This window comes from Amblyomma mixtum, chromosome 2, assembly GCF_055824585.1.
Source record: "Amblyomma mixtum isolate Tamu chromosome 2, ASM5582458v1, whole genome shotgun sequence".
NCBI classification, from domain to species: domain Eukaryota; kingdom Metazoa; phylum Arthropoda; class Arachnida; order Ixodida; family Ixodidae; genus Amblyomma; species Amblyomma mixtum.
The window spans coordinates 39,584,380-39,606,590 of NC_143013.1; the positions used below are offsets into that span (position 1 = coordinate 39,584,380).

The 22,211-nt window shown below is 44.3% G+C and overlaps 3 protein-coding genes across 4 annotated transcripts in view; 2 read left to right on the forward strand and 1 right to left on the reverse strand.

Moving 5' to 3' along the window:
* The window catches only part of Chd64 (transgelin calponin-3), a 42,538-nt gene extending 41,180 nt beyond the window's left edge, over positions 1–1,358 (forward strand). For both annotated transcript variants that reach the window (XM_089571225.1, XM_089571224.1), the window contains exon 5: positions 598–1,358. In XM_089571225.1, the coding sequence (XP_089427351.1) occupies positions 598–768 (171 nt within the window). In that variant the 3' untranslated portion in view covers positions 769–1,358. The remainder of the gene's footprint in view (positions 1–597) is intronic.
* A 3,559-nt stretch (positions 1,359–4,917) lies between these two features.
* mRpS6 (mitochondrial ribosomal protein S6) lies at positions 4,918–10,151 on the reverse strand. Its single transcript, XM_089571226.1, has 3 exons — positions 10,010–10,151; positions 9,763–9,902; positions 4,918–5,297 (listed from the first exon to the last, which is right to left on the reverse strand). The coding sequence occupies exons 1-3, from the start codon at positions 10,052–10,054 to the stop codon at positions 5,054–5,056; spliced, it is 429 nt and encodes a 142-aa protein (XP_089427352.1). The 5' UTR covers positions 10,055–10,151; the 3' UTR covers positions 4,918–5,053.
* A 211-nt stretch (positions 10,152–10,362) lies between these two features.
* Positions 10,363–21,755, forward strand: ATPsynO (ATP synthase subunit O, mitochondrial). Its single transcript, XM_089571228.1, has 8 exons — positions 10,363–10,403; positions 10,705–10,752; positions 11,116–11,226; positions 13,249–13,321; positions 14,170–14,229; positions 16,724–16,836; positions 19,538–19,624; positions 21,503–21,755. Exons 1-8 carry the CDS (start codon positions 10,374–10,376, stop codon positions 21,614–21,616), a joined length of 636 nt encoding a protein of 211 aa, XP_089427354.1. The 5' UTR covers positions 10,363–10,373; the 3' UTR covers positions 21,617–21,755.
* The last annotated feature ends 456 nt before the right edge of the window (positions 21,756–22,211 follow it).

Consider the following 22,211-nt stretch of genomic DNA (forward strand, 5'->3'; position numbering starts at 1 on the left):
GCTGGAGCGCCTAGATACACGCCCTTTCACGGAAATGATGATTCTCGGCCACTGGCCGCGGCGGTCGTCAGCGGAGAAGGCCTGCAAGGCACTGCTCCGCTTCTTGAGAACTTCTGGCCTGCACGATAGGCTGTGACTTTAAGGAACAGTGACGTTTTAGAGTGACTTCAATTTTCTGTTACTCTCCTTTCTCTTTCATTTTTTTTTATCCCCTTACCACTTTCCCCCGTGTAGGGTAGCAAACCGATTATTCTTTCGGTTAACCTCCCTGCCTTTCCTCTTCTATATCCTCCTCCTCCTCCAGGTGGTCGAAATTTCCGGAGCCCTTCACTACGGCATCTCTCATAGCCTCAGTCGCTTTGGGACGTTAAACAACAATAAACAAACAAACAAACAAACAAACAAACAAACAAACAAACAAACTTTTCCCAGCTGCAATGGCTTCTGCCTTTACGTTTGCTTTAGTTGCTTTTGGAATGGTTTGTCATCGGACCCTAAAATCATCTTCTGTAACATTGATATATCGTGCTCCCTCTGTCAGAAATCTTTCTCCACAATTTAAAGTACATATCCTCAACTGCTGATTAATGCTTGCAGGCCCCGAAGTTTGGTGTCAAGGGCATGGGACCAAAGGAAGCTGAAGCTAACGTCCGCAACTTCAGCGAGGAACAGCTCAAGGCCGGCCAGAATGTGATCAGCCTCCAGTACGGATCCAACAAGGGTGCCACTCAAAGTGGAATCAACTTTGGCAACACACGCCACATGTAGGGACACAACTGGTGCGAACAAACACTGCTGTACTGTTCAAGCAACGAACAGGTGGAGAACAAAACCATTCGCTACTGTCAGCAGGGGGAGAGGGTAACATACTGTAAGTTTAAGTACTTTGTTGATCGGGAGTACCCTGCTGTACATTCCAAGAGCGATCATTTGCACGCATCTTAGATGAGGCTCCAGGCATTCCTTGCCAAGATAGACCGTGTTCCAGACCAAATTTATGGAGCTTTCTTGCAGATGTGCATCGTGAATGCTGAAATTAGTCATCCTCATGTTACTACGGAAATGGGCAACAATGCAGAGTTGTTTATGCATAGAACCGTGACAGCGGGGTTAGTGCAACTGTTATGCAAGTATTGAAACCACTCTTCCTCATTTGCTTACACAAAGTGCCACATGTCCATACCTACGTCTTTAAAGGTTGCCCACTGTTCTGAAGCCAAATTTTGATGCTTTACAGCCTGGCGTGTATGCATTGTTTTCATAGGCTTTTGGCGTGAACGCAGCAGCCTGTTACCTGCGTAAGGATATTCGCATTTTAAACTGTTATTTTCGTACTGAATAAAGTACTACAGTTTTAATCTCTTATCTTCATTTCATTTTCGCCAACTAAGAGATCGGTGTTATGGATCAAGCAGCACTAGCCTAGCTGGTGCTCCAACACTTGCTCTGTCAGGTTTTTTATTGATACTCGAGGAATTTGAAAGTCACAGTTCATTCATGTAAGTATTATAATGCTGCTACCGCGAGGGCACTTCCGTTCCTGTTGAAGTCTATCGGCTCAGTGCAGATCCAGCGTTGCTGCACAGCCAGTTTGCGATTGAGCCTGATGCTGGTCGACCCAAAGCCGATTCTGGAGGTGCTATCAGCATGTTCAACCTTTAATGAGGACGAGGACAGCGGTCCTCGTGCATGGGGAATATTCAAGTGCAAATGAATAATTAAACATACTAAAACATGTGCTATAAAAGGTGTAAAATTTTGATAACTTGCTATTTTATTCAGTGCAGCTAGGTTTTCAAATCTGTGCTAACACACTGAATGCCACACACCTGCGTTGGCAACAGCAGTGGCAGTGAATAAATGTGCAAGAGGAAAAATGCAGGCCCCATGTGCTTGGGCCAGGAGTACACTGTTTTGTATGTGCTGGTGATGGAACCAGCTGAAAAGTGCACCATAGCCACAGAATTGTTTTCTTAGTGGAGTGGTTTTGTTTCCTTTTAATTGCTTAGAAATTTGTTGGCCACCAGGTGAGTCAATTAGAAATCAAACGTGAATGTGTAGCAGCGTAGCATGTCTGGTGTGCACAAAAATTTAAATGGGATTGAAAGTGCTTGTGCAGCAGCACTAGTATATGAGGTAATCTTGGGAGCTTCTTGCCTTTGGGCCTGATGGTGGTTAGACACTACTAAGCCACCTTAGAAGTCTGTGGAGGCAGAGACTGAGATGGAACACCTTTTGAAACACGAGGTCGTGCATTAAAGGAACACTGAGGAAAAACAAAAAAAAGTATCACCATCACTGGCAGATTTCACATTTAAACTGCAGTGCATCAACGCAGTTTTTTGGACGCAGATTTCAGAAACTAGGTTACACTGCCATGCATTTCAAAATGGCAATCGGAGAGTCTTCTATGATGTGTATGGCACGAGTTTGAATCAGGACCATGAGTTGGGCATGTTGGTACAGATTCATAGTTTGAAAAAAGCAGCATGAAGAAGGATGGAAACAGTGAATTCTTCTACGCTTCAGTCCTGATTGTGCTGCTCAAAAATTTTTGAATGAAGTTTTCTCAGTAGTAAATACATCTTTTGCTGCTCTACAAACACAACTATACCAAGAAAGAAGCATAGAATCCGTTTTCACTAACAAAACCAGATGGAGTAGTCCTCAGTGTCCCTTTAAGAACCCAGGACAGCTCTAATGCTAACTAGAGCTTCCTGGTGTGTGCAGAGAAGGTGAATGGGTGAAATTGGCCAGTTTGACCCTGAGGTAGAGTGGTTTTGTGCCTGGATTTTACTGCAATGAGTGGGTTTAAGTGGTTTGAATGCCTAGCTCTTCACAACCTGTAGGTACTCCACAGATGGTGCAAGCTTCCGATAACCTGCCTTTCCTTTTGTCAAAAGTCAAAGTGATATAAACAAGGAGACTGTGCACAAGTAGCAAATGTGCAACCAACCTAGTGTTCTTGCACTTAACTGGAAGAAGGCCTTTAAAATTTTTTAATTAATGAAGTCACAATTATGAAATTTTCAAGGAACATGTACATTTGTATTCCAAATACATTCCATACATGTATGTCATTTAGTTTTATGCAAAAGAAGTTATTATGCATTTCTGTAATACATTATGTAACATGTTTGTCGATGGATGTATTAAGAAATGATTCTGCAAAGAACTTGCTAAAATGCATGCCAATGGTTTCTTTTGACATTAAGAAGTGCAGTAAGGGTAAACAAGCCCAGGAAATTTGGACAAATGTTTCTAGTGTGCACAGCTGCCACTATGACTGTGTGGCACTGAAGACTAAAAATCATTGCAGAAATTCTGAATGTTCGTTACATTTTCTATGTCCATCGCAAATAGTTGGCGTAAGTGCGGGAAACATTTTATAAGTCGGATTTTGCAGCGAGAAGCAACAGTTAGCCATGATAACTACCATGTTCGCACAGTCTCTCTAGTTTTCTCCAAATTACAATCTTAAAATACTGCTCAGACCATTTATAATGCAACTGCTTACACAGCAGGATTGCTTATAATGTGCCATTTTGTGGCCACCAATTTGCTTCCCATAGAGCTCAATCTATTGGCATGCCACCTGAAATGCATCTGCATGCAACAAGAGACAGACTACTGTGATTTCTGGAAACCTCTGTGGCCTGTATAGTGACCATGAAGCGTGTTCTGCTGATTGTGGATGATAATGGAAGCAGAGAAAAGGGTGAGCGTGGCTCAAGCCTGCAAAAGCTAGGAAAAAAGTCTTAAAGCGGGAATTTTTGCTGTTTTTCCACTCCCCAATCTCCAGTCTTGGCAAAATGTTGTCAGGCGAAGTTTCGTTTTAGAGCCCTATAGCGTAGCGCTTACAGCATCCCTTGTTGAAGGGAGGTGTAAAAGGAGCATACGAGGGTTCTTGTCGCCCTGCTGATGAGCAGAGCGACAGGAGTGCCATAGGCTCCCTACCATACAGCTGAACAGGAAACCATGTGGCCCAAAGACATTTCACCAAGGCAATACTTCTGATGGGCACACAAATTGTACAAAAACTATGGGGGCACTTTGGCAGCTTAAAGTGCGCTAGGCAAAAGCCTTTGTCGCCCTACTTCGACTGCCAATGACTGTTACAGCTGCACCGCTTGGGAGCCATCCTCCTCCACTAGCAACCACACACAGACTGACGATGGAGCAGCGCTTGACGCCACCACGCCGACAGCTCCATTGGTCGACGAAGATGACGCCACCTTTTGGCAGCTGCGCTCATCGACGAGTCTCCTAGATGTAACGCCGGACGGACGGACGGACAGGAGAATGAGCCATCAAAGGCGTTCGCCTTAAAATATGAACACTCATCATGTCCTGTAATGACCCCAGGTGCGAGATCTCTGTGTGCGGTCCTTGTATGCACATGTACAGCATCCGGGTTCGCGTTGCTGCAAACAGTTGAGCTTTTGGGCAAGTCAAATTGCTTAGAGTTCTCGTGGTGACGGTTCCTCCAAAATCCAAGAAACTGAGGTTGAAACTGCACAGTGGTGCAGCGGCTAAGCAATGGGCCACAGCTCTCCGATGGCAGGTGCTGCCAGTGGTGCGGCTTGTCCGACCCAGGTTGCTTTTCCCAAGCATCTTCTCGCGACCAATCATTATTTTAACTGCCACCTGCCACTGTGGTGAGTTTGCTCACAATCCAGTGGACAGGTTGTGATGATGCCACAAAGTCATGCGACATATGTGGTTCACCTAGGTTGCTTCTCCGGAAATTATTCAGGCACAACGTCGCCGCCGCTAGATTTTCTGCAGAACGGGAGCCTTAACGCTGTCGTGTGAAAATACTTACCGAGCAAAATGTACCTTACAGCTGCCTCTTCCTTGCTGTGAACAGTACAGGGTGTTGCTGTACAATCTGGAACCAATTACAGCTAGCCAAAGTTTTGATTCCTGCGTGACTTTATTAATCACGGGGCACAAGTTAATTGAGCCAAGCAATTGCTGGCAAGACTGGAACTGTACAAAATAAGTACTATTCTACAAAGAGAAACACACCGCGCACACAGCCACTGCCTCTTCAGACGGGACCATCTGTGTGCTTCTCGAAAGTCTGCTTCTGCTTCACCTTGCTCTGTGCCATGAGCGCCTGCACACTCGGTCGGTAGGCAGGGGGCTGCAGCTCTTCCTCAAGGGTGCACTCGATAGTCTTTGGAGGAGACAGCATGATGGTGGTGGCACGAATGACATCCACATCTCGCTTGATCTCTCCTCGCACTGATATTGCAAGATCTGGTGGGCCGTCGAACCGGTAGAGAAAGTAGCTGAAAGGGGAAAAAAAAAAGGAACCCTGTACTGCATTGATTGCTACTTGACTAGTATTGGGTTGATAAGCATAAAGCAGTCGCAAGAGTCATAAGCAACAACGAACTGCTAGACTGAAGATGGTAGTGAAGATGAATAAGACAACTGTACCATGCTTTTTTCCTTATGAACACAAAATTTGCAAGTGATTGAAATTGAAAGTTAATTTTCTCCACACACATTACAGTGGAAAAAGGGAACACTGATCAAAAAGCTGCATAATGCAACTTGAAATAGCACCCAGTGCCCCATGAATACGACAGCAGTGTGTTTCGCAAACATCAGGCTTAAGGTGAGCTTAATATCCCCATCAAAACAAAGAACCAAAAAGGACAACAACAGTGTAACCCTGACCGCGTACACAACAACAGAGATGCACATAAACATTGACGAGGAAAACCCCACTTAGTGCTGTTCTGCGGTATCTACAGAAGATTTTTTCAATGCACCAAACAACAGTGAGTCTTTACAATGATACTGCATCATTGGATTTTGATTCTGAAAAATAAACTGTGCAACAGCACAAAACTGGGAAGCTGTTTGCCCATAGTTTCATTTTCCGCTTCTGGTCTGTTTTTTCGTTCCTGCAGCCGGTTTACGCACCGCACTGATATCAAGAATGGTATTTCTGGTTTCTGTAGTGTCTAGACATCACGCGAGCAAGGTTTACTTCTATCTGCCCAAAAAACGAATAGACTTCAGGCCCAGTAGAACAGGGCACTGACCATGGATTGACACTCAGTAAAAGCCCAAAGCAGTGAATGTCTTCCGACTGTTACTAAATCGTTTGAAATGTCTTCCGAAATAGTTTCTTATGAAACTAACGCATTTAAAGCATTTTCAAGCAATCTGCTGTCAAACCTCGTAATAAAGAATGTGAATACTAAGAATAATTGGCTGCATCAAACCGTTCCTAAATATTTTCAACACACAAATGCATTTCTTGCTTTATATGTCGAACGTGGTTTGCCCAAATACGGATATATCGAACTGTCGAGCGCCAAGCTGTGCCCACTCGGATGGCAGGCGGCAAGCTTTGTCTCGCTACACGGATGACTAGTGGTGGTGTAGCAAGCGTTAGCACCACGGTTCACTCTATATGTTGCATTTGCCAACAGAAAATACAACGGTGAGAACGGCTGGTAGCCATGAGGTCGGGCACCGTTTGTGCCTCTTGCACCCGTAGATGGTGCCTCGGAACCAGCGACATGGATAGTAGTTGCAGCTTTCCAGCAGCCGTGCTCTGCTGACATTGACTGTCATGGAGCGAAGGTGGTGAAAACGGCGACAGATTTCCTCCTAGTGTGAGTTTTTACATGACACCGCTGTAATGTGAGAAAGCCACCTTAGCTGGTGTTTTACCTGCCACCGTCAAGTACTGCGGTGCTTTGCTGGGAAGTCAGCCTAACTGGTGTTTGCTGCTTGGTTTTTTGCGACCTCTGCAATTGCCGTGAGTGGCTTCGAAACTGTGCTAAAAATATGGAAAAGGTTTCTCCCAATTGCTATTCCTTCTCTGATTAAATTTTGCTTCTCATGCAAGAGTTTTTGACAAAAATTTATATTACAAACTTCGGCTGTATCAAACTATTTTGCAATTTTTTACCTATTGACTATAACGAGGTTTCACTGTATTACCTTTTTTATTTTCATGTGAGTGCATAAGCAATAATTATACGGTGGATAAACTTTGTGCTTCCGCAATTTTTTGGCTTCTTCAAAAACGCTGTTAGCTTAAACAAATAACGTCAAAAAATGCATTCATCAAGCTGTTCTGAAACATTACATTTTACTCGGAAAATTTTTTTCTCGGAGTGAAAAATTTATATCAAGGACATTCTGAAAACGGCTTTTTTTCACGCACCAGAAAAAGTTTCTAGCTCAAAAAGATTTTCAGTTATAATTTCAAACTTTTAATGGCTAGTTGAAAAACAAATTAGAAACATTTTTTTACATTCCAGAATGTTTTAATATTTGTCTCCAAAAAATATTGTCTTGTCAATATAGGTTTTTCTTGTGCGTATGTCGATTTCTTTCTCAATATTCACAACAAGTATTTGTGTTCAAATAAATGCCTACAGAAAGCACATGCATGTTGAATTTTTTTACATCTCACATACTTTGCAGGAAAAAATTATGTCCAAGACCTATCAAGAACTCATTTTTCCCATAATAATGAGAGTTAAGGTAGGGTTACTTTAGAGGGAGTAATAAAATATTCAGTAGCAATGGTATAAATAAAGCTACACGATTGAAACATGACACAAATAATGCACATAAGTAGCAGTTACAAAAAAGTCTGCGGTGAAGAAAGCCACATTTATGTTACAGAAGTGGAGCTATAATTATCAATGTACACAAAAACTACATTTTCCAGAATACTTTCTTCATTCTCATTGAGTGAATTCTTAGATCCTCCGTTCTGGTTTGTCTGTTTAAGGCCCCAATCATGCTGTGTAATTTGTACCCTCAGTTAATTAACATGGCAATCACATCAACAGACTGGGAATTAATGTAATCTCCATTAACTTTTATCTCCAGCTTTTCCCAATCCAATCCCCCGAATACCATTTGCTGTAAGCACACAGTCACTAGTAGTGGCACGATTGTGTCTCCCTGCCTGACATCCTTCCTGATTTGGATTTTTTTCACTTTCCTCTGGAGGTCCAAATCTACCGTGCTGCCTCCTTACATATATATTTTCCAGCACCTCTACATATGCACCTCCTATACTCTACTCATGTAACGCCTGCACAACTGCTAATGATCGGTGATGGTGCATGATGGTGCTTGTTTCGCAGTGGGTCAACTTAATCAGGATTACGAGCAGTGCTGTGAAGGGCAGATGGTGTGTGTACAAAGGCACATTGATGTGTTTCGCAGTGGGTCAACTTAATCAGGATTACGAGCAGTGCTGTGAAGGGCAGATGGTGTGTACAAAAGCACATTGATGTGCGAAGGGGAATGCTCAGAGAAAGCACAAAGAAATGCTGAGTGAGTGAGATCTCACATCAACATGGCATCATTGGCCTGATTCAAGTGCTCAAGTCAGTAGGCGCGGGCTCCTTTTCCAAGTCATGCCCCCTAGGAAGCCGAGCACCATGCCAGGGAATGGCTTGTACCCACTCCAGGAAACCGGTGGGTAAGCGGCGGCAGTGGGAGTCGAACCCACAACCTCCCGAAGCCGAGGCGGTTCCTCTACCACGATGACACGACTGCGGTTTCGACGGGGCTAGACGGAGGCGTTAAACCCCAATGCTCAATGTGATGAGATGTGGTGATCACAAAACACGACGTTTGTGCACCCGGGAATGCAGCTAAAAGAGCGTGTGTGCGTGCGTGCGAAGAGTTGATGCTTTTCACGTTAGGGCAATCCGTAATATACGGCAATCAGTGCTCCTATCTTACTTCATGGCAAGATTACTGAAATGTGAGAAAGGGTGTGCCATGAAAATAATAGATAATACACTCACATGGTTTACACCTGTAGCGCCCGGCGACGCTATAAAGCGCAGGCGCTGCGATCGGCGTTCCCGCGACAGAAGAAATTAAAGAACGACAGCGCGTGCTCGGAGCGCACGCCCGGCACGCGCAGTCCGGAACTAGAAGCCTGCCACGCTGGTCGTCTCTTGCTGGTGCTCCGCTGCGACCCCGCAAATCCTCAACACACCTTTTGAGTTAGTTTTTAGTGCTTAACTCACATGACAAAATTAGCAGTCTTGGTAGGGTTCAGCTCAGAAGGAAATGTAGGTGTGCAAAGTAATTTATGAAAACAGAGCAGCATTGGGAACTGCAAACAAATGGCTTGCACTAATGTCACAGTGACTGCCGTGCTGGAGACAAGAATGGAGAAAGTCTGCACATTTGCATAATCTGCTTATCACCGGCTGCTCGGACTTGCACTTCGAGAGCAATGTGGAATGCCCCCATCACGATACTCATGATGTCATGTGCAACCTGCTACTGAAAACAAATCTGGCAGCAGAAAAATAAGTCCATTATGCCATTAAAGATTTTCGTGAAGCATCCTGAATGCAGTGAGCTAATTACAGTGTGACATAAAACACACAGGCCACAAGACGACTCCATACATTCAAATGGGTGCAAGGTTCTCAAATGATAGACAGCACAGATCTTAACCGTTGGGTAGTTTGACCTAACGAAAAGAACCTACAGTGTGTTCGACCAATATCTGTCCTAACAGTCCGTTTACACATTACATGCCCTAGATATCAAACCTAAGCTGAAAAAATTGCTTACCAATCAGTGTAAATAGATTGCTGGGAATGACGATCAGCACATGCATAGCATGCAACTGCCTAATGGTCCAGTTAAAATGCAGCTTAACTGAGAGCATGATACATTATCAGTTTAACAGTTATGAAGGGACGAGACGAGATTAGCGACGAGACGAGATTAGTGACAAACCTGCCGTGCCAGTTCCTATGACCATGTTTGCTCATCTTAAGCGGAAGCTCCTTCGTGCCCAGATTTTGGATGTAACGGAGGATTGCTCCATTTTTCAGTAAGTATTCGCCCGTGCGTTTGAGAGCACTTGCAAGCTCCGGCTGAAAGCAGAAACGGAAAGGAAATGTTCATTAGCCCACGAATGTTAACCACAACACTATGCGCGTATGGCCTTGTTTCTCTCATCGCATAGATTTGACGGACTTACTTTCGTCAGAGTACGTAAAATCATAGTCATTTCGTACGCTGGCATGCTGGCAGTTACTCAGGCGTGCAAGGCACACGCCGCAAAATCAGGCGCTCTGTTGGTGCTGCGGCATGCGGGAAGCGAGCAAGACCTTGCGAGTACATGTGGGGGATAACGCAGAAACGAGACATCTCTCAGATCTGCGTTTACAAAAATTAATAAATTCCCGTGATCGTGGTTATATTTAAAAAACAAAAATATGTATTAGTTAATTACTTAATTGATTTCGTTTTACAGTTTATTACAAAAAAAAGTCCGGTAACCACGTTACCACAATTACCACCGCCAGGGCTGCTAGCTTCCACATCGCTTTGACCTTCACAACATGGCGGGTTGCGGTCGTGTGCTGACTTTGGTGAGCTCCACATTTTTGTTTCCTCGAGTTGCTGCGTTCTGGTATGAAGCAACCGGAGAGCTAAATATCAAGTGTGCAATGCAAATTATTGCTTAGAGCATCAAAAGTCTTGGTTGTTTTGTCGAATATGATAGTAATATTTGAATCGGTTATGCCTCTACCCGTGTTTTCTCGTGCTTTCTGAAAATAATTTTAATCGTACACGTTCGAGGTAAAATGGTAATAAGTGCAGATAAAATTCCATTCTTGACTAAGTAATCTAACTTTTGTCTGTTCTTGCGTCGATGGGGCATCTTTGCAGACTCGCCAGTTCTCCACGACCGGTGCGGTCAACGCCGGTCTGGTCAAGGTGAGTGGCGCATGTGGGGCCTGTTCAGGGCTGTGCATAGCGCTCGGCATCTTCGGTGTTCCTCATAAATGTGGCCATCCGTGTTTAGGAAATTCTGGAGACCATTGTGATTGCAACGTGTAGCGGGAGAAAGACGGCTTTACATAAGTGCATACTTGCGGTTCTCTTGTGTGTATAGAGGCCAATGCGCTCAGCACATTTCATGATAGGCCATTCGTGCTGTTGAAACTAAATGTGTAGTCTCGTCTATCAAGGAAAAAACAGCTTTATCCGTCAGGATAATTCGCTACTCGAGGCTAGTTTGTTTTGAAAATATTCCTACGGATGTTTTTTGGAGTAAAGTGCTTGTTTGCATTTTCGCAGCCCCCTTTAGCAATATTTGGCATTGAGGGCCGATATGCGACGGCACTCTACTCTGCTGCCTCCAAGGAGAAGAAGCTGGATGCAGTCGAGAAGGAGCTTCTCAGGTTTAAGGTAAGTGCTGTTACAGTGGTTAGCAGCGGTCATACAGTGTGTGCATGCTTATTGCCCTCAGACTAAACGTGGTTATGAGTGTGGAAACATCTTTTTCTCATATGCCTGATGTTACTTTGTGTAGTATTGACCCGAGGCAGGTTTGAGCTGGTGAGGCTCTGTGGCCTACATAAAAAACAGAAACCAAGCCTGTTAACAATAACTGAGGGGTCTGTATATTCAGGAGGATCACGCAACATACACGCAGGGTAGAGAACACTGACATCCTGTACTGTACGCAATACACAGACAAGCCAGTCCACAAGTGTACAGATACAGCAAGGGTGCAGGTGGTACATCTGGCAGGCGAATGTTGTACTTTCATTGTTAACCTTATCTGCAGTGTGTGTGAAGCAATGCTGCTTTCAGCGGTGGGCGTCAGGGACACTTTTGATGTTTTGTGTGCAGATTTATTATTGGCATTCATCTTTCCGATAATTTGTCTGCTACGTCCACATGCTGTTGCACAGGAAGCCTGCCTTGACAAGAATGCAGTTACTTTCAGACTGGTGCTTTAAATACGTGGCACAGTTCTCACAACACTTAGCAGGGATTTTTCTCATGCCCCAGACACAAGCAGCACTGCTTCATCTGAGGTGCCGATAAGGTGAACATCAAAAATATAGCGGTGTTCAGCCATATCTGCTGCCATCACCCTCGCTGTATGCACGTGCATCTTCTGCTGGAGTGCACCAGGATGCAATTTGCCCCCTGTTTTGAGGCCGTAGTACATACTCAAACTGGTATGTGGACAGCAAGTGGAATTGGCTGTGACATGATAAGAGTCTCTTATATCTTGCCACGTTTATTTTTCATTAGATGTTGTCTTATGCTAGCATACGCTAGTAATGTCTGTGACCCTTTCAGACGCATATTATGTTCTCATATAGAGAAAAATCAGAAAATTATTGTATTTGGAGCCCCCTATTTCACAAAAATAACATGGATGGTTCAAAAAAACTTCGACACTGATGGAACTGCAGCACTAAAAGACATTTGTGGCAATGAATTATTTTCTCCATCATGTGAAGCTGCTTTTGCAATGAAAACTCTGCAAAACTCTGCTGCAGGTTCCTTTAGTAAAACATTTCACTGCATAAGAGACAAAAAAATTGCAGCACCAGATAGCACTTACACTGTAAAACTTTGGGGCGACCATCTCTATTTCGCGTTTTTGAAAATCTATCCTTTACTCTAGGCCTACCATTCTGTCCAGCAGGGGTATAAAATGTGGCCAGCTTCACTGGCCTTGTGAAAACACCTCTAGACTCTACGAAAAAAAAAGATCAAAAGTTGCGTGTAAAATCAGATGCCAGGCTGCATAGGGTCAAGTGCACACGCGCAGTACCGAGTGAATATTGGCTCACAAAGATAGTCTTGTTGTTTGCTATCACTTCTTTCAAGGGGGCAGGGCACTTATTTCTTCTTAATCGTTCATCCATGAAATGAGCATAGCCCATCTTGGCTAGCCATTTTGTCTGCTTCACCATGCACTTAGTGTCCATTCATCAACTTTGATAAAAGTCTGTCTGTCTCTTACTTTGCAGTAATGTTTTATGCCTCCTCATCTTTGTTTTTCCAAATGTCATGCTAAATAAGGCTTTTGCAGTCATAGCACAAAGCATATCATGAGTTTTGTTCCGGTGTGACCCTCTGTTCCAAGTTTATGTGCCTGCCAGACACATGTGATCCAGTTTGACTTGCGGACGCACATTGGCACAAATTACAGTATGTTATTCTAGGATGGCATTGTGATGAGCATTGCTGCTTGTTCTGCTTGTATAAAGTGCCGGATACTTTCCCGGACGCCACAGTGATCATAATTTTTTGTTGAGGGTAGAAAATTTGTGTTGGTGCAATAGTGTGTGCGCAGACATAGTGAGAGCATCAGAGTTTATAAATTAAAGAGGCCAGTTGTATCATTTGTGCCTGGAGAAGAAAACATTAGAGGCAGCTGAATGGTTGCTTTGTTTTTCTTTGTAGGGCATGATGGAGCAAGACGCCAAGCTTTCCCAGTTCGTTCAAAACCCTCTGGTCAACAAGCTCGTCAAGAGAGGTGCGTTTCAAAAGCAATTTCAGATTTCTGAATATCGGTTGAAGTTGCCAGGTACCAAGGCAATAGACTGCACTAGATATGAAAATTGGATTATTTCCGTTAATTGGAGAGATAAGGAAGATGCCTTCGTCCTGCAGTGGGCGTAGTTAGGCTGATGATGACGGTGAGGTACTGAAAAGATTGTGACAGTCTGCAAAGCGTGATTCGTATAGCAGTTGTGTGGCACCTTATTATGATTTGCTGCTGAAATTCCCCGAGTCTGGGAAAGTGTCGAACTTGGGTCGATGTAACATTAAATATTCATTAGGTCACGCGTCATGTCTCATGAAACTGCAAAAAAAATATATATATATGCAGTCAGCTGCAAAAAAGTGGGATGCAAGTGTGCTGAAAAAAATTTTATTGGAGGGAGGCATTTGCACAAACCAATCACCTTAAATTCGTGCAGGCATCAGGGGGACGTGCATCCTGTAAACTTTTGCTGCTGACTGCACTATTCCTGTTTGTTTTGTGCCTACAAGAGAACTAAGGTTGTAAATTTTAATCAGTTTCAAAAAAGGGAAGTTTTGGTGTACAATGTACCATGTACCATATTCTATTTTGCTTGCTAGGACTGTTGGGCTTGTGTTTACATAGCTCAGAACTGATTTTGTACGGTTTTATTACGAGTTTCAAGTGTTGGTGTTATACCTGTGCTGTACTTATCTCCTTGTATCGTGACCAAGTGCCTGACAAACTAATCTTGCGCTTGGATTGGTGCAGTTGAGGTTAAAGTTAAGCTGGTGGGTTGCTGGTTAAAAATAGATGTTGCTATTTTTGTTATTTATTTCTTTATTATTTTTTCCCAGATGCCCTCCAGGAGGCCCTGAAGAAGTTGCAGTTCAGCAGTCTGACCGTAAACCTGATTGGTACGGAGAGCATGCCTCCTTCTGAACCATTACTTTAGACAGCAGAAATCTGACACGTCTAGTTTCTCTGCGCTCCTCCAATGCTGTGAGGAGAAGCTGCAAATCGTCAGAACTTTAATCAGCGATTATGTCATCGTTTATAATGCTAGTGTAAAACAACTTGGTATGCTTAACCTACAGGCTGCATACATTCAAATCCTTGCATATCGTCAAACTCCCAAGAAAGAGTTTCAGCTTCCTTTTAAATGCCAGAGGTCATCTCGGGAATATTCGAAAATGACTGGCTGCACACGGAAACCAATTCAGCCTGCTGTGCTGTTCATGGGCTGAGTTCAGATGTGTGTGCTATATAACAAGCGTGCTTGCAGTGGGATATCCAAGGTTGCCTGCGTGAATGTGCTTGGTGACCATTTCAGCCCACAAACATTTTGTTTTTCTTTCTTGATCAGTGTGTTTCTAGAGCATCGTCTGCACAGTAAAACTGTATTGCCATAATCCCTGCATGCAGGTGCTTGTGCCTTTGACAAGACAGCAAATTTGAACCTTGGTATAACGAGCACGGATGTAACGATTTATTGGCTATATCAAACTGCTTCTATTTTTTTTGCAAATGCATGCAATTTTACCTTATATATTGAATTCAGTTCGCCATAAAGTGGATGTGTCTTATCCCCTGCCGCCAATGGTTTCCACTAGGTTTGCAGGAGGTAGGCTTCACTGCATGACACAAGTGGTTAGTGATGGTGCGGCATGCATTTGTGCTGAGGTTTGCACTTTCACCTTGTACTTACCAACAGCGCCACAGAAGAGAGTGGCGTGGAGGGTTGATAGCCAAGGGGTCAGCATGTGTTTGAGCTTCTCACACCCGTCGACAGCGCCCTGGAAGCAGCGGTGTGGACTGTTGTAGCCTCGTAATAACCATCCTGCAATCATGTTGGCTGTCATGGATGTGGTGAAAACCATGATAGCATTTGCTTTGATGTACCAGTTTCCATGCGATAGGGCTGTAATGTGGCGAAGCCATCCCAGCTAGAACTTAACCTGCCACTGTTTCATGTTGTCGGTGCTGTGCTGGGAAACTAAACTAACTGGCGTTCGATGCTTGGGTTTTTTGCGGACTCCGCTATATTTGACACTATAGATATAAATGTAAACAATATAAATAGCATAGCTCCGCATGTGAGGTCGTCAGCTACGGCACCATTTCAATCGGAACCAAAACATATTGGAGGAAAGTGTTTTAACGACCCGTAAGAAATTACCTAATCTGGCTTCAGTTATTTTTCGATAATATGAGAACTAATTGAGATATGCTGAAATTATCTAATGTATTTAAGTCGTGCAACTTGCACACTTTTTTTTCCCCCTAAAAGTTCGAACATATCCTAAAAAACTAAGAAGGTAGCAACTTGCAATGTTTACGATATATTGCTGCATATAAGTCGACCCCATAACTCTGGCCCCTCTCTGGGTAAAAGAAAGTTTACTCTAAATGGCTCAGTGGTGATGATTCTTGGCTGCGGACCCAGAAGACGTGTTCGATCCCGGCCGTGGTGGTCACATTTTGATGGAGGCACGATGCTCGAGACTCGTGTACTATGCGATGTCAGGGTATGGTAAAGAACCCCAGGTGCTTAAATTCGCAGAGCCCTCCACTAAAGCATCGCTCATAGGTGATTGTGTTGGGACGTTAAACCCCATAAGATCCTAAATATAAATGGACACATGAGCTGTATGCTCAGCTCAAAGCAATAAACGCAGATTGATACAAAGTCTCAAAGCCATCAGTCAGGGGCAAATGGAGATACAAAGCAATAAAATGGCGTCCTCAAATGTGGCTCAGCTTAGTAGAGGCGCGCAATTAATTGACTTTTCTTTGCCGGAACTGATTTACAAATATATTACTGACTTTTTGACACCTTTCACAGTCACCTCACCTTTTGCGTTCGTGCCGACCTTCCACAGCCTGCCCTGCGTGCATCCGCTTGTAGATGTTGTGCTTGCGCAGCAAGCCGCGCATATTATGCGAGCAAAAATTTTTTGTTTATCGAAATCCAGGCTGCACAAATTACGCAAGTAAATACGGTATACTTTTGAAAACAGTAGGAAGAAATACATGTACCCACGAAATGTGATTACAATGTCTCTAATAATAAAAATTTTTTATTTTAAGAGCAGCATTTCCTCTTCAAAAGTTATTCAAGGTTGCGGATCAACTTACCTGCTGTTGTAGCTCAGTGGCTGTGTCATTTGGCTGCTGGATGCATGGTTGTGGTTCTGAATCCTGGCTGTGAAAGTTACATTTTGATGGGAGTGCACTGCAAAAATGCCTTGTGTAGTGTAATGTCGGGGCGTGTTTAAAGAATCCCAGGTGATGAGAATTAATCGAGAGCCTTTCACTACGTTGCCCTTTGTAGTCCCAATGCAGCTTCTTTTGTGTTGGAACACCACATGCTGCGCCTAATTCGTGCCGTGCTGCTGGCTTGCAATGCAGGAGCTCTTGCTGAGAATGGCCGGTCCCGCTATGTGTTGCCGGTGATTGGTGCCTTTTCACGCATCATGGGTGCCGTGCGAGGAGAGGTGGCCTGTGAGGTGGTCACTGCCAAGGTGAGCAAACCACTGTGGAACACCCGAAGCACCGTCTGTTAGGGATATGTTCTGTTCTGTTTGTTTGTGTCAATGCTGTGGTTCAGGGTCACGCAAGGCATGTCCAAAGCAGTGATAGTAAACCAAGTGTGGGAAAATGAGAACTGTTTGACAAGTGAATGAGCAAAAACGAAAGAGAAAAGGTGCTGATAAAATTTTTTTCGTGTGTGTGTGTGTGGGGGGGGGTGTATGTCACCCAAGGAGTAACTACAGTCAAGTCCACTTATAACAATACTGGTTATAACAATATATCGGATATAACAATGGTCAGTCATGGCACCATCAGCTTTGCCATGTGTTCTATGGTAAAACAAACTGCTTATAGCAATGCTGTCAAGGCACATTATTGGTTATAACAATTAAATCTGGTAATTGAGTGTCAACCATTACAGAAAAAGAAAAGAAATGCTACAACCACGCCAGCAAAACCATGCTTACAACACAAAAGCGTGCATGTGTGGGGCCGACCAATGGACTAAGCTGGCGCAGCAACGCCACGAAAGCAAAAGAGGCAGGTGTCATCGCGTCAGGAGAGCTGCTGCATTGCTGTATTGGCTATGCGCGCCATGCGTACCCCTAATCAGTCAGTGCAGCGCGCGTGCATGCAGCCAGCGCGGTTTTTCTCTTGTCAGCTGTCACCGCACCCTTGGTTCTGCATGCTTCTTGAATTTCCCATAAGAATAGCTTCCAAAAAGCCGGCTTGATTCCTGTGACGTGGAGGTGCGCGAAGCTCCCGGTGGCGCAGTGATGGCGGTGCTTTGGTAATTGGTGAACATTGTTCCGGTTCCCTGAAGTTCGATTTAACGAGCTTTTACAGGCATTAGAACAATCAAACCCCTCTGGGTATTTACTGACAATAAATGCTCTGAAGTTTGTCATCCTTTCTTTTTTTTCGGCACAACCCTGTTATAACAATTATTGGTTATAACAATGGTATTTCCATGGCACTTGAATATTGTTATAAGTGGGCTTGACTGTAGTTGGAAGGAATCTTGAGAGAGAGCCGACTGGGCACACTACATAAACCGATTCCATTCACCACCAATGCGGAGTTTGGAATTCAGAATGGTGTGCAAAATGAAATGCCCCTGGCATCTGCGGTTTCCAAGGCCGCTGGCTGCTCAGTCTGGCCAGTGTCCATTTCACCTCGCAGACAGTGCTCAGCTTGCTACTCTGGCAAGCCTGTTGCTGCTTTTAAATCGTGCTGCAAGGCAAAAAAGGTGGGAATATTACTCCAGGACCTCATAGAGCCTAGTATGGTAATTCTTCCATTACATAGGTATTTTTGATGGCTGTTCAGATGATAAGCAGTCCAACTGATTGGAAGTTAAGGGGTGTTACAGGATAGCATGAACTACCATTCAACAGAGACCGAGGTTCCAGCTGACAAGATGGCAGTCGACGAAGCTGTTATATTGGCAGAGTCGGCACTAAACACACAATCACTTGAAGTGGTAGCATCGCAAAAAGCGTGGGGCAGCTCTGCCATGGCATATACGGGGCACAAAGCTTGTGCAGAAATTATAGCACAGTGGGGTAATAATGTATGAAAAGAATTTGTGAAAAAGAACAAATGCAAAACATTTTTATTTACCATTGAGCCGCACATGGTGTGATCACATGATCCAGAGGTTGAACAAAGTTCTATGCCAAGTGCCGTGTAGCCACATTGGACTGTCATTCAGTTGTATAACAGAGTTGTTACAGCAGTAGGAATGAGTGTATATTCCCATTCTGTGCTTCTACTAGCATTTCTGAATGATTAGTCTTATTATACACCATATATGGACATGCTGACTTTAGGCAAATGAAAGCGAAGTAAGTTAGTGACTTTGTAAGAGAGAGAGGCAAGGCATAGATTTTGGTGCAGTGAAGTTGAAGCGGTTACATGATGGTGGTGTTCATAATGCAACTTGTCAGAAAGATGACCAATTTAGGTCAAGGACCCGCCGTGGTGGCTTAGTGGATGGTGCTCGGCTGCTGACCTCAAAGATGCAGATTCGATCCTGGCTGCGGTGGTCGCATTTTGATGGAGGCCAAATTCTAAAGGCTCGTTTGCTGTGTGATGTCAGTGCAATTGAAAGAACCACAGGTGGTCGAAATTGTGCGCAGCCCTCCTCTACGACACCCCTCTTAGCCTGAGTCACTTAGATATGTTAAACCCCATCAAATCAAATAAAATTTAGGTAAAGGAGGTGCTATCGCGCTCAGTATGAGCTGCAGTGCGCCAGTGCTAGGTCGAGCGCTAGCGCAGTGTAGCTCATACAGAGCGTGGAAGTGCACGTAGTCTAATGAATTCATCTTTTAATGTTGCGCCCAGAGGTTAGCTGTTGGGCCAAGATCATTTTCAAAATGGTCAAACGCTCCTGGCGGCTCGCCACTGAACCACATTATGGAAACAAATCATTCAAACAATATAAGCAGTCCTGTTGCAGTGTTCTGTGTTCTTGAAACACCTTTTGTTAGATGTGCTTAAAATTTCCGATTAACGTCCTCTGGCATCTGCCATGCCCACCATTGCGGGCAGCAATCACATGGAATAATGCTGCAGGCTAAATGTTAAAACAACTGGTTATCTCGACTTACTTGCCTGAATGCCAGTGCTTGTGCGTACACCGAGTGACCTCTGAATTTGGATGGTTGTGTGGTTTTGTTGTTTCAGCCCCTGGATGCTGCCATGGAGAAGGAGCTTGAAACAGCACTGAAGGCATTCCTCAAGAAGGGAGAAGTGCTCCTGCTCACCAAGAAGGTAACCCTGCATCCTTTGCCATGTGCATGGCAGTCTGCTTACTCACTGCAATGCCCATGCGACATCATTCAAGGGATTGGTATCGCACCTCAAGTGAAATAGGAAAGCAGTGAAGGGGCACCTTACGGCGTGCATTCTACTGCGGGATCCTACTCAAGGAAGCATATCATAAAGCTTGGTGATTTGAATGCAGGGATATTCTCAACTGTAGACTTGAGTTCTCGTGTATCTTGCAGTACATGCCACCCTAGTAACATGTGTGAAGGAATATAGAGAGAGCTGGTTGGGCACACTACATAAACCGATTCCATTCACCATCACTGAGGAGTTTGGAATTCAGAATAGTGTGCGAAATTGAATGCTTCCAGCGTCTGTGGTTTCCAAGGCTGCTGGCTGCTCACTCGCCAGTGTCCATTTCACCCCATAGACATTTCACATCTAGTGCGGTGGCACTTTGTAAATCTATAGTTTTGCTTTGATTGCAGCCTCTGTAGCTAAATCTTAAGAGGCTTTGAAGTTCATGCCTGCTCTTATGATTTGTAGCCACCGCGGTGGCTAAGTGGTTTTGGTGCTTGGCTGCTGACCCTAAAGATGGGTTCAGTCCCGGCTGCAGCAGTCGAATTTTCATGGAAGCAAAATGTTAGAGGCCCGTGTACTGTGTGATGTCAGTGCACGTTAAAGAACCCCAGCTGGTCGAAATTTCCGGAGCCCTTCACTACGGCGTCCCTCATAGCCTGAGTCGCTTTTGGGACGTAAAACCCTCATAAACCATTAACATTCTGAAATGATCTGCCATTCATATATTGTGTGTTGTAGGTTGTGCTACACCTGGTATTTAATTGTAATTAACAAGTAAATGCTGATGCAGGATGGTGGAGAGGCAGGCCATGATTTCAGGAGTTCATTTGACCCTTAGGTTACCGTAAAAAACGGAATATAGGTTGAACTTTTTAAAAAAAAACTATGGCAAAAAGTCGACCCCCGTCTCATATACCAGTCATTGGTGGAAAAACTACGGAAGTCTTGCAACAATGGGCGGCTGAAGTCAACAGTCTCCATCGCCATCAGCAGCAGCAGCACGGTATGGCGATGTTGTGGCAATGCCAATTTGCGTTTCCATTGTCACAAAGTTATTTTGGTTTGTGGCTGGGTGTTGTCGGCGTGGAAATCTGACCCCTCAGAGATGGTGCGCATGTCTTTTAGAAAATGCAGCATAAGCAATGCGCTAGGCGGCAGAGAGGATGATGCTCTATGGGAGGTGGGCAGCGAGAATCAATTCTCATCCGACTCGAGTTCGGACGACTCTGGTGACTCGGAGTAACGCTTGCGCACTTCGTGCCCTTCTCTGTACTGTACACCTTGCCAATTCTTTTAACAGTATCGCGCGACCATTACCTCGTGTGTTTGTCAGCACCTAGTCACGGAGCGGCGAATGAGGCGAGAGTAAGCGCATGTGTACACATGTTCATATCTCGCTTGTTTCGCCGCTCAGCGCCGTTAATATGGCGTTGATAAGCACGCGGGTCGATGGTTGTGCGATAGCGTTAATGAATTGGCCGGGTGTACATACGAGCAGCATCTAAATAAAAATAAATACTGTCACCATTGTGCAGCCGGTTGAGTCGCATTTGTTTCAAGGTAAGAATGTCTTTCGGTACTTTTGCCGTTGAAAAAGATTTTTTTCATTTTTAGAATTGGTTAGTTGGGGGGTTGACCTATATTCTGGCTTTTACGGTACTTAAGTTTTGCGTCTTTCGGGCCATTGTGTTGTGCCCATGCAGTTCAGTGTTTAGACAACTTGATTTTTTTATAAGCAGCTGTACTCGTTGAAGCAGTGGTGCATTTGGTAGCTGATGTCTGCGACATGCTCTTTTGCAGGTGGATCCCAGCATCATGGGTGGCATGCTTGTCAGCATAGGTGACAAGTTTGTTGATATGTCCATTGCGACCAAGGTCAAGACATACACTGGGCTCTTGAAGCAGGCAGTCTGAACATAGCTTGAGGTTCTTGTTCAGACTTGGGACCTGGCACCTGGAGAGGCGTTCCAAATTACACTGGAACCTTTTTGCCCAGTGATGTTGCTAACAGTGTTGATGAGTAGAGTGAATACAAAAACGATGACTGCCTGAAGCATCCTTGCTTTGATTCCTTATAAAAGTTATTTATTATTTGGTGTAAACGTTTACTGTGGTGTGTAGAGTATGTGGCTGGTGAAACAAATGTTTAGTGCTCAGTGATGAGCGTGTGGGTCAGTTCGAAAAGAAATGTATGCACATGCATTCTGTGGCAGTTTCTATGTTGGCTTGTGTGGCCTGATGAACCTTGACATAATAAGACACTGCAGCATGAGCAGGTGAGCAGGGGGCCTTGTCACGGGAGCAGCATAGCCGAGTAGGTGATGCCGCTGCTGGCATACACACTGTGCACACACTCATAATCTCATCTGTTTCACCACTGTAGTCTTTCACAACTCTCTTGACCATAATATCGCCAAAAAATTGGAGCTGTGTAGTATTTTTTTTCAAGCAGGTATACAGTCTACTCCTAATCCGAGACCAAAAATTTGTTCTAATTGAAAGGAGGTAT

Coding starts and splice junctions, on each gene's coding strand:
- mRpS6 (XM_089571226.1), bottom strand. CDS start 10,054: ATGCCAGCGTACGAAATGACTATGATTTTACGTACTCTGACGAAA. Junction 9,903..10,009: donor TTTTACGTACTCTGACGAAA/GTAAGTCCGTCA, acceptor TTCTGCTTTCAG/CCGGAGCTTGCAAGTGCTCT. Junction 5,298..9,762: donor CATAGGAACTGGCACGGCAG/GTTTGTCACTAA, acceptor TTCCCCTTTCAG/CTACTTTCTCTACCGGTTCG.
- ATPsynO (XM_089571228.1), top strand. CDS start 10,374: ATGGCGGGTTGCGGTCGTGTGCTGACTTTG. Junction 11,227..13,248: donor AGGAGCTTCTCAGGTTTAAG/GTAAGTGCTGTT, acceptor TTTTCTTTGTAG/GGCATGATGGAGCAAGACGC. Junction 19,625..21,502: donor TGCTCCTGCTCACCAAGAAG/GTAACCCTGCAT, acceptor GCTCTTTTGCAG/GTGGATCCCAGCATCATGGG.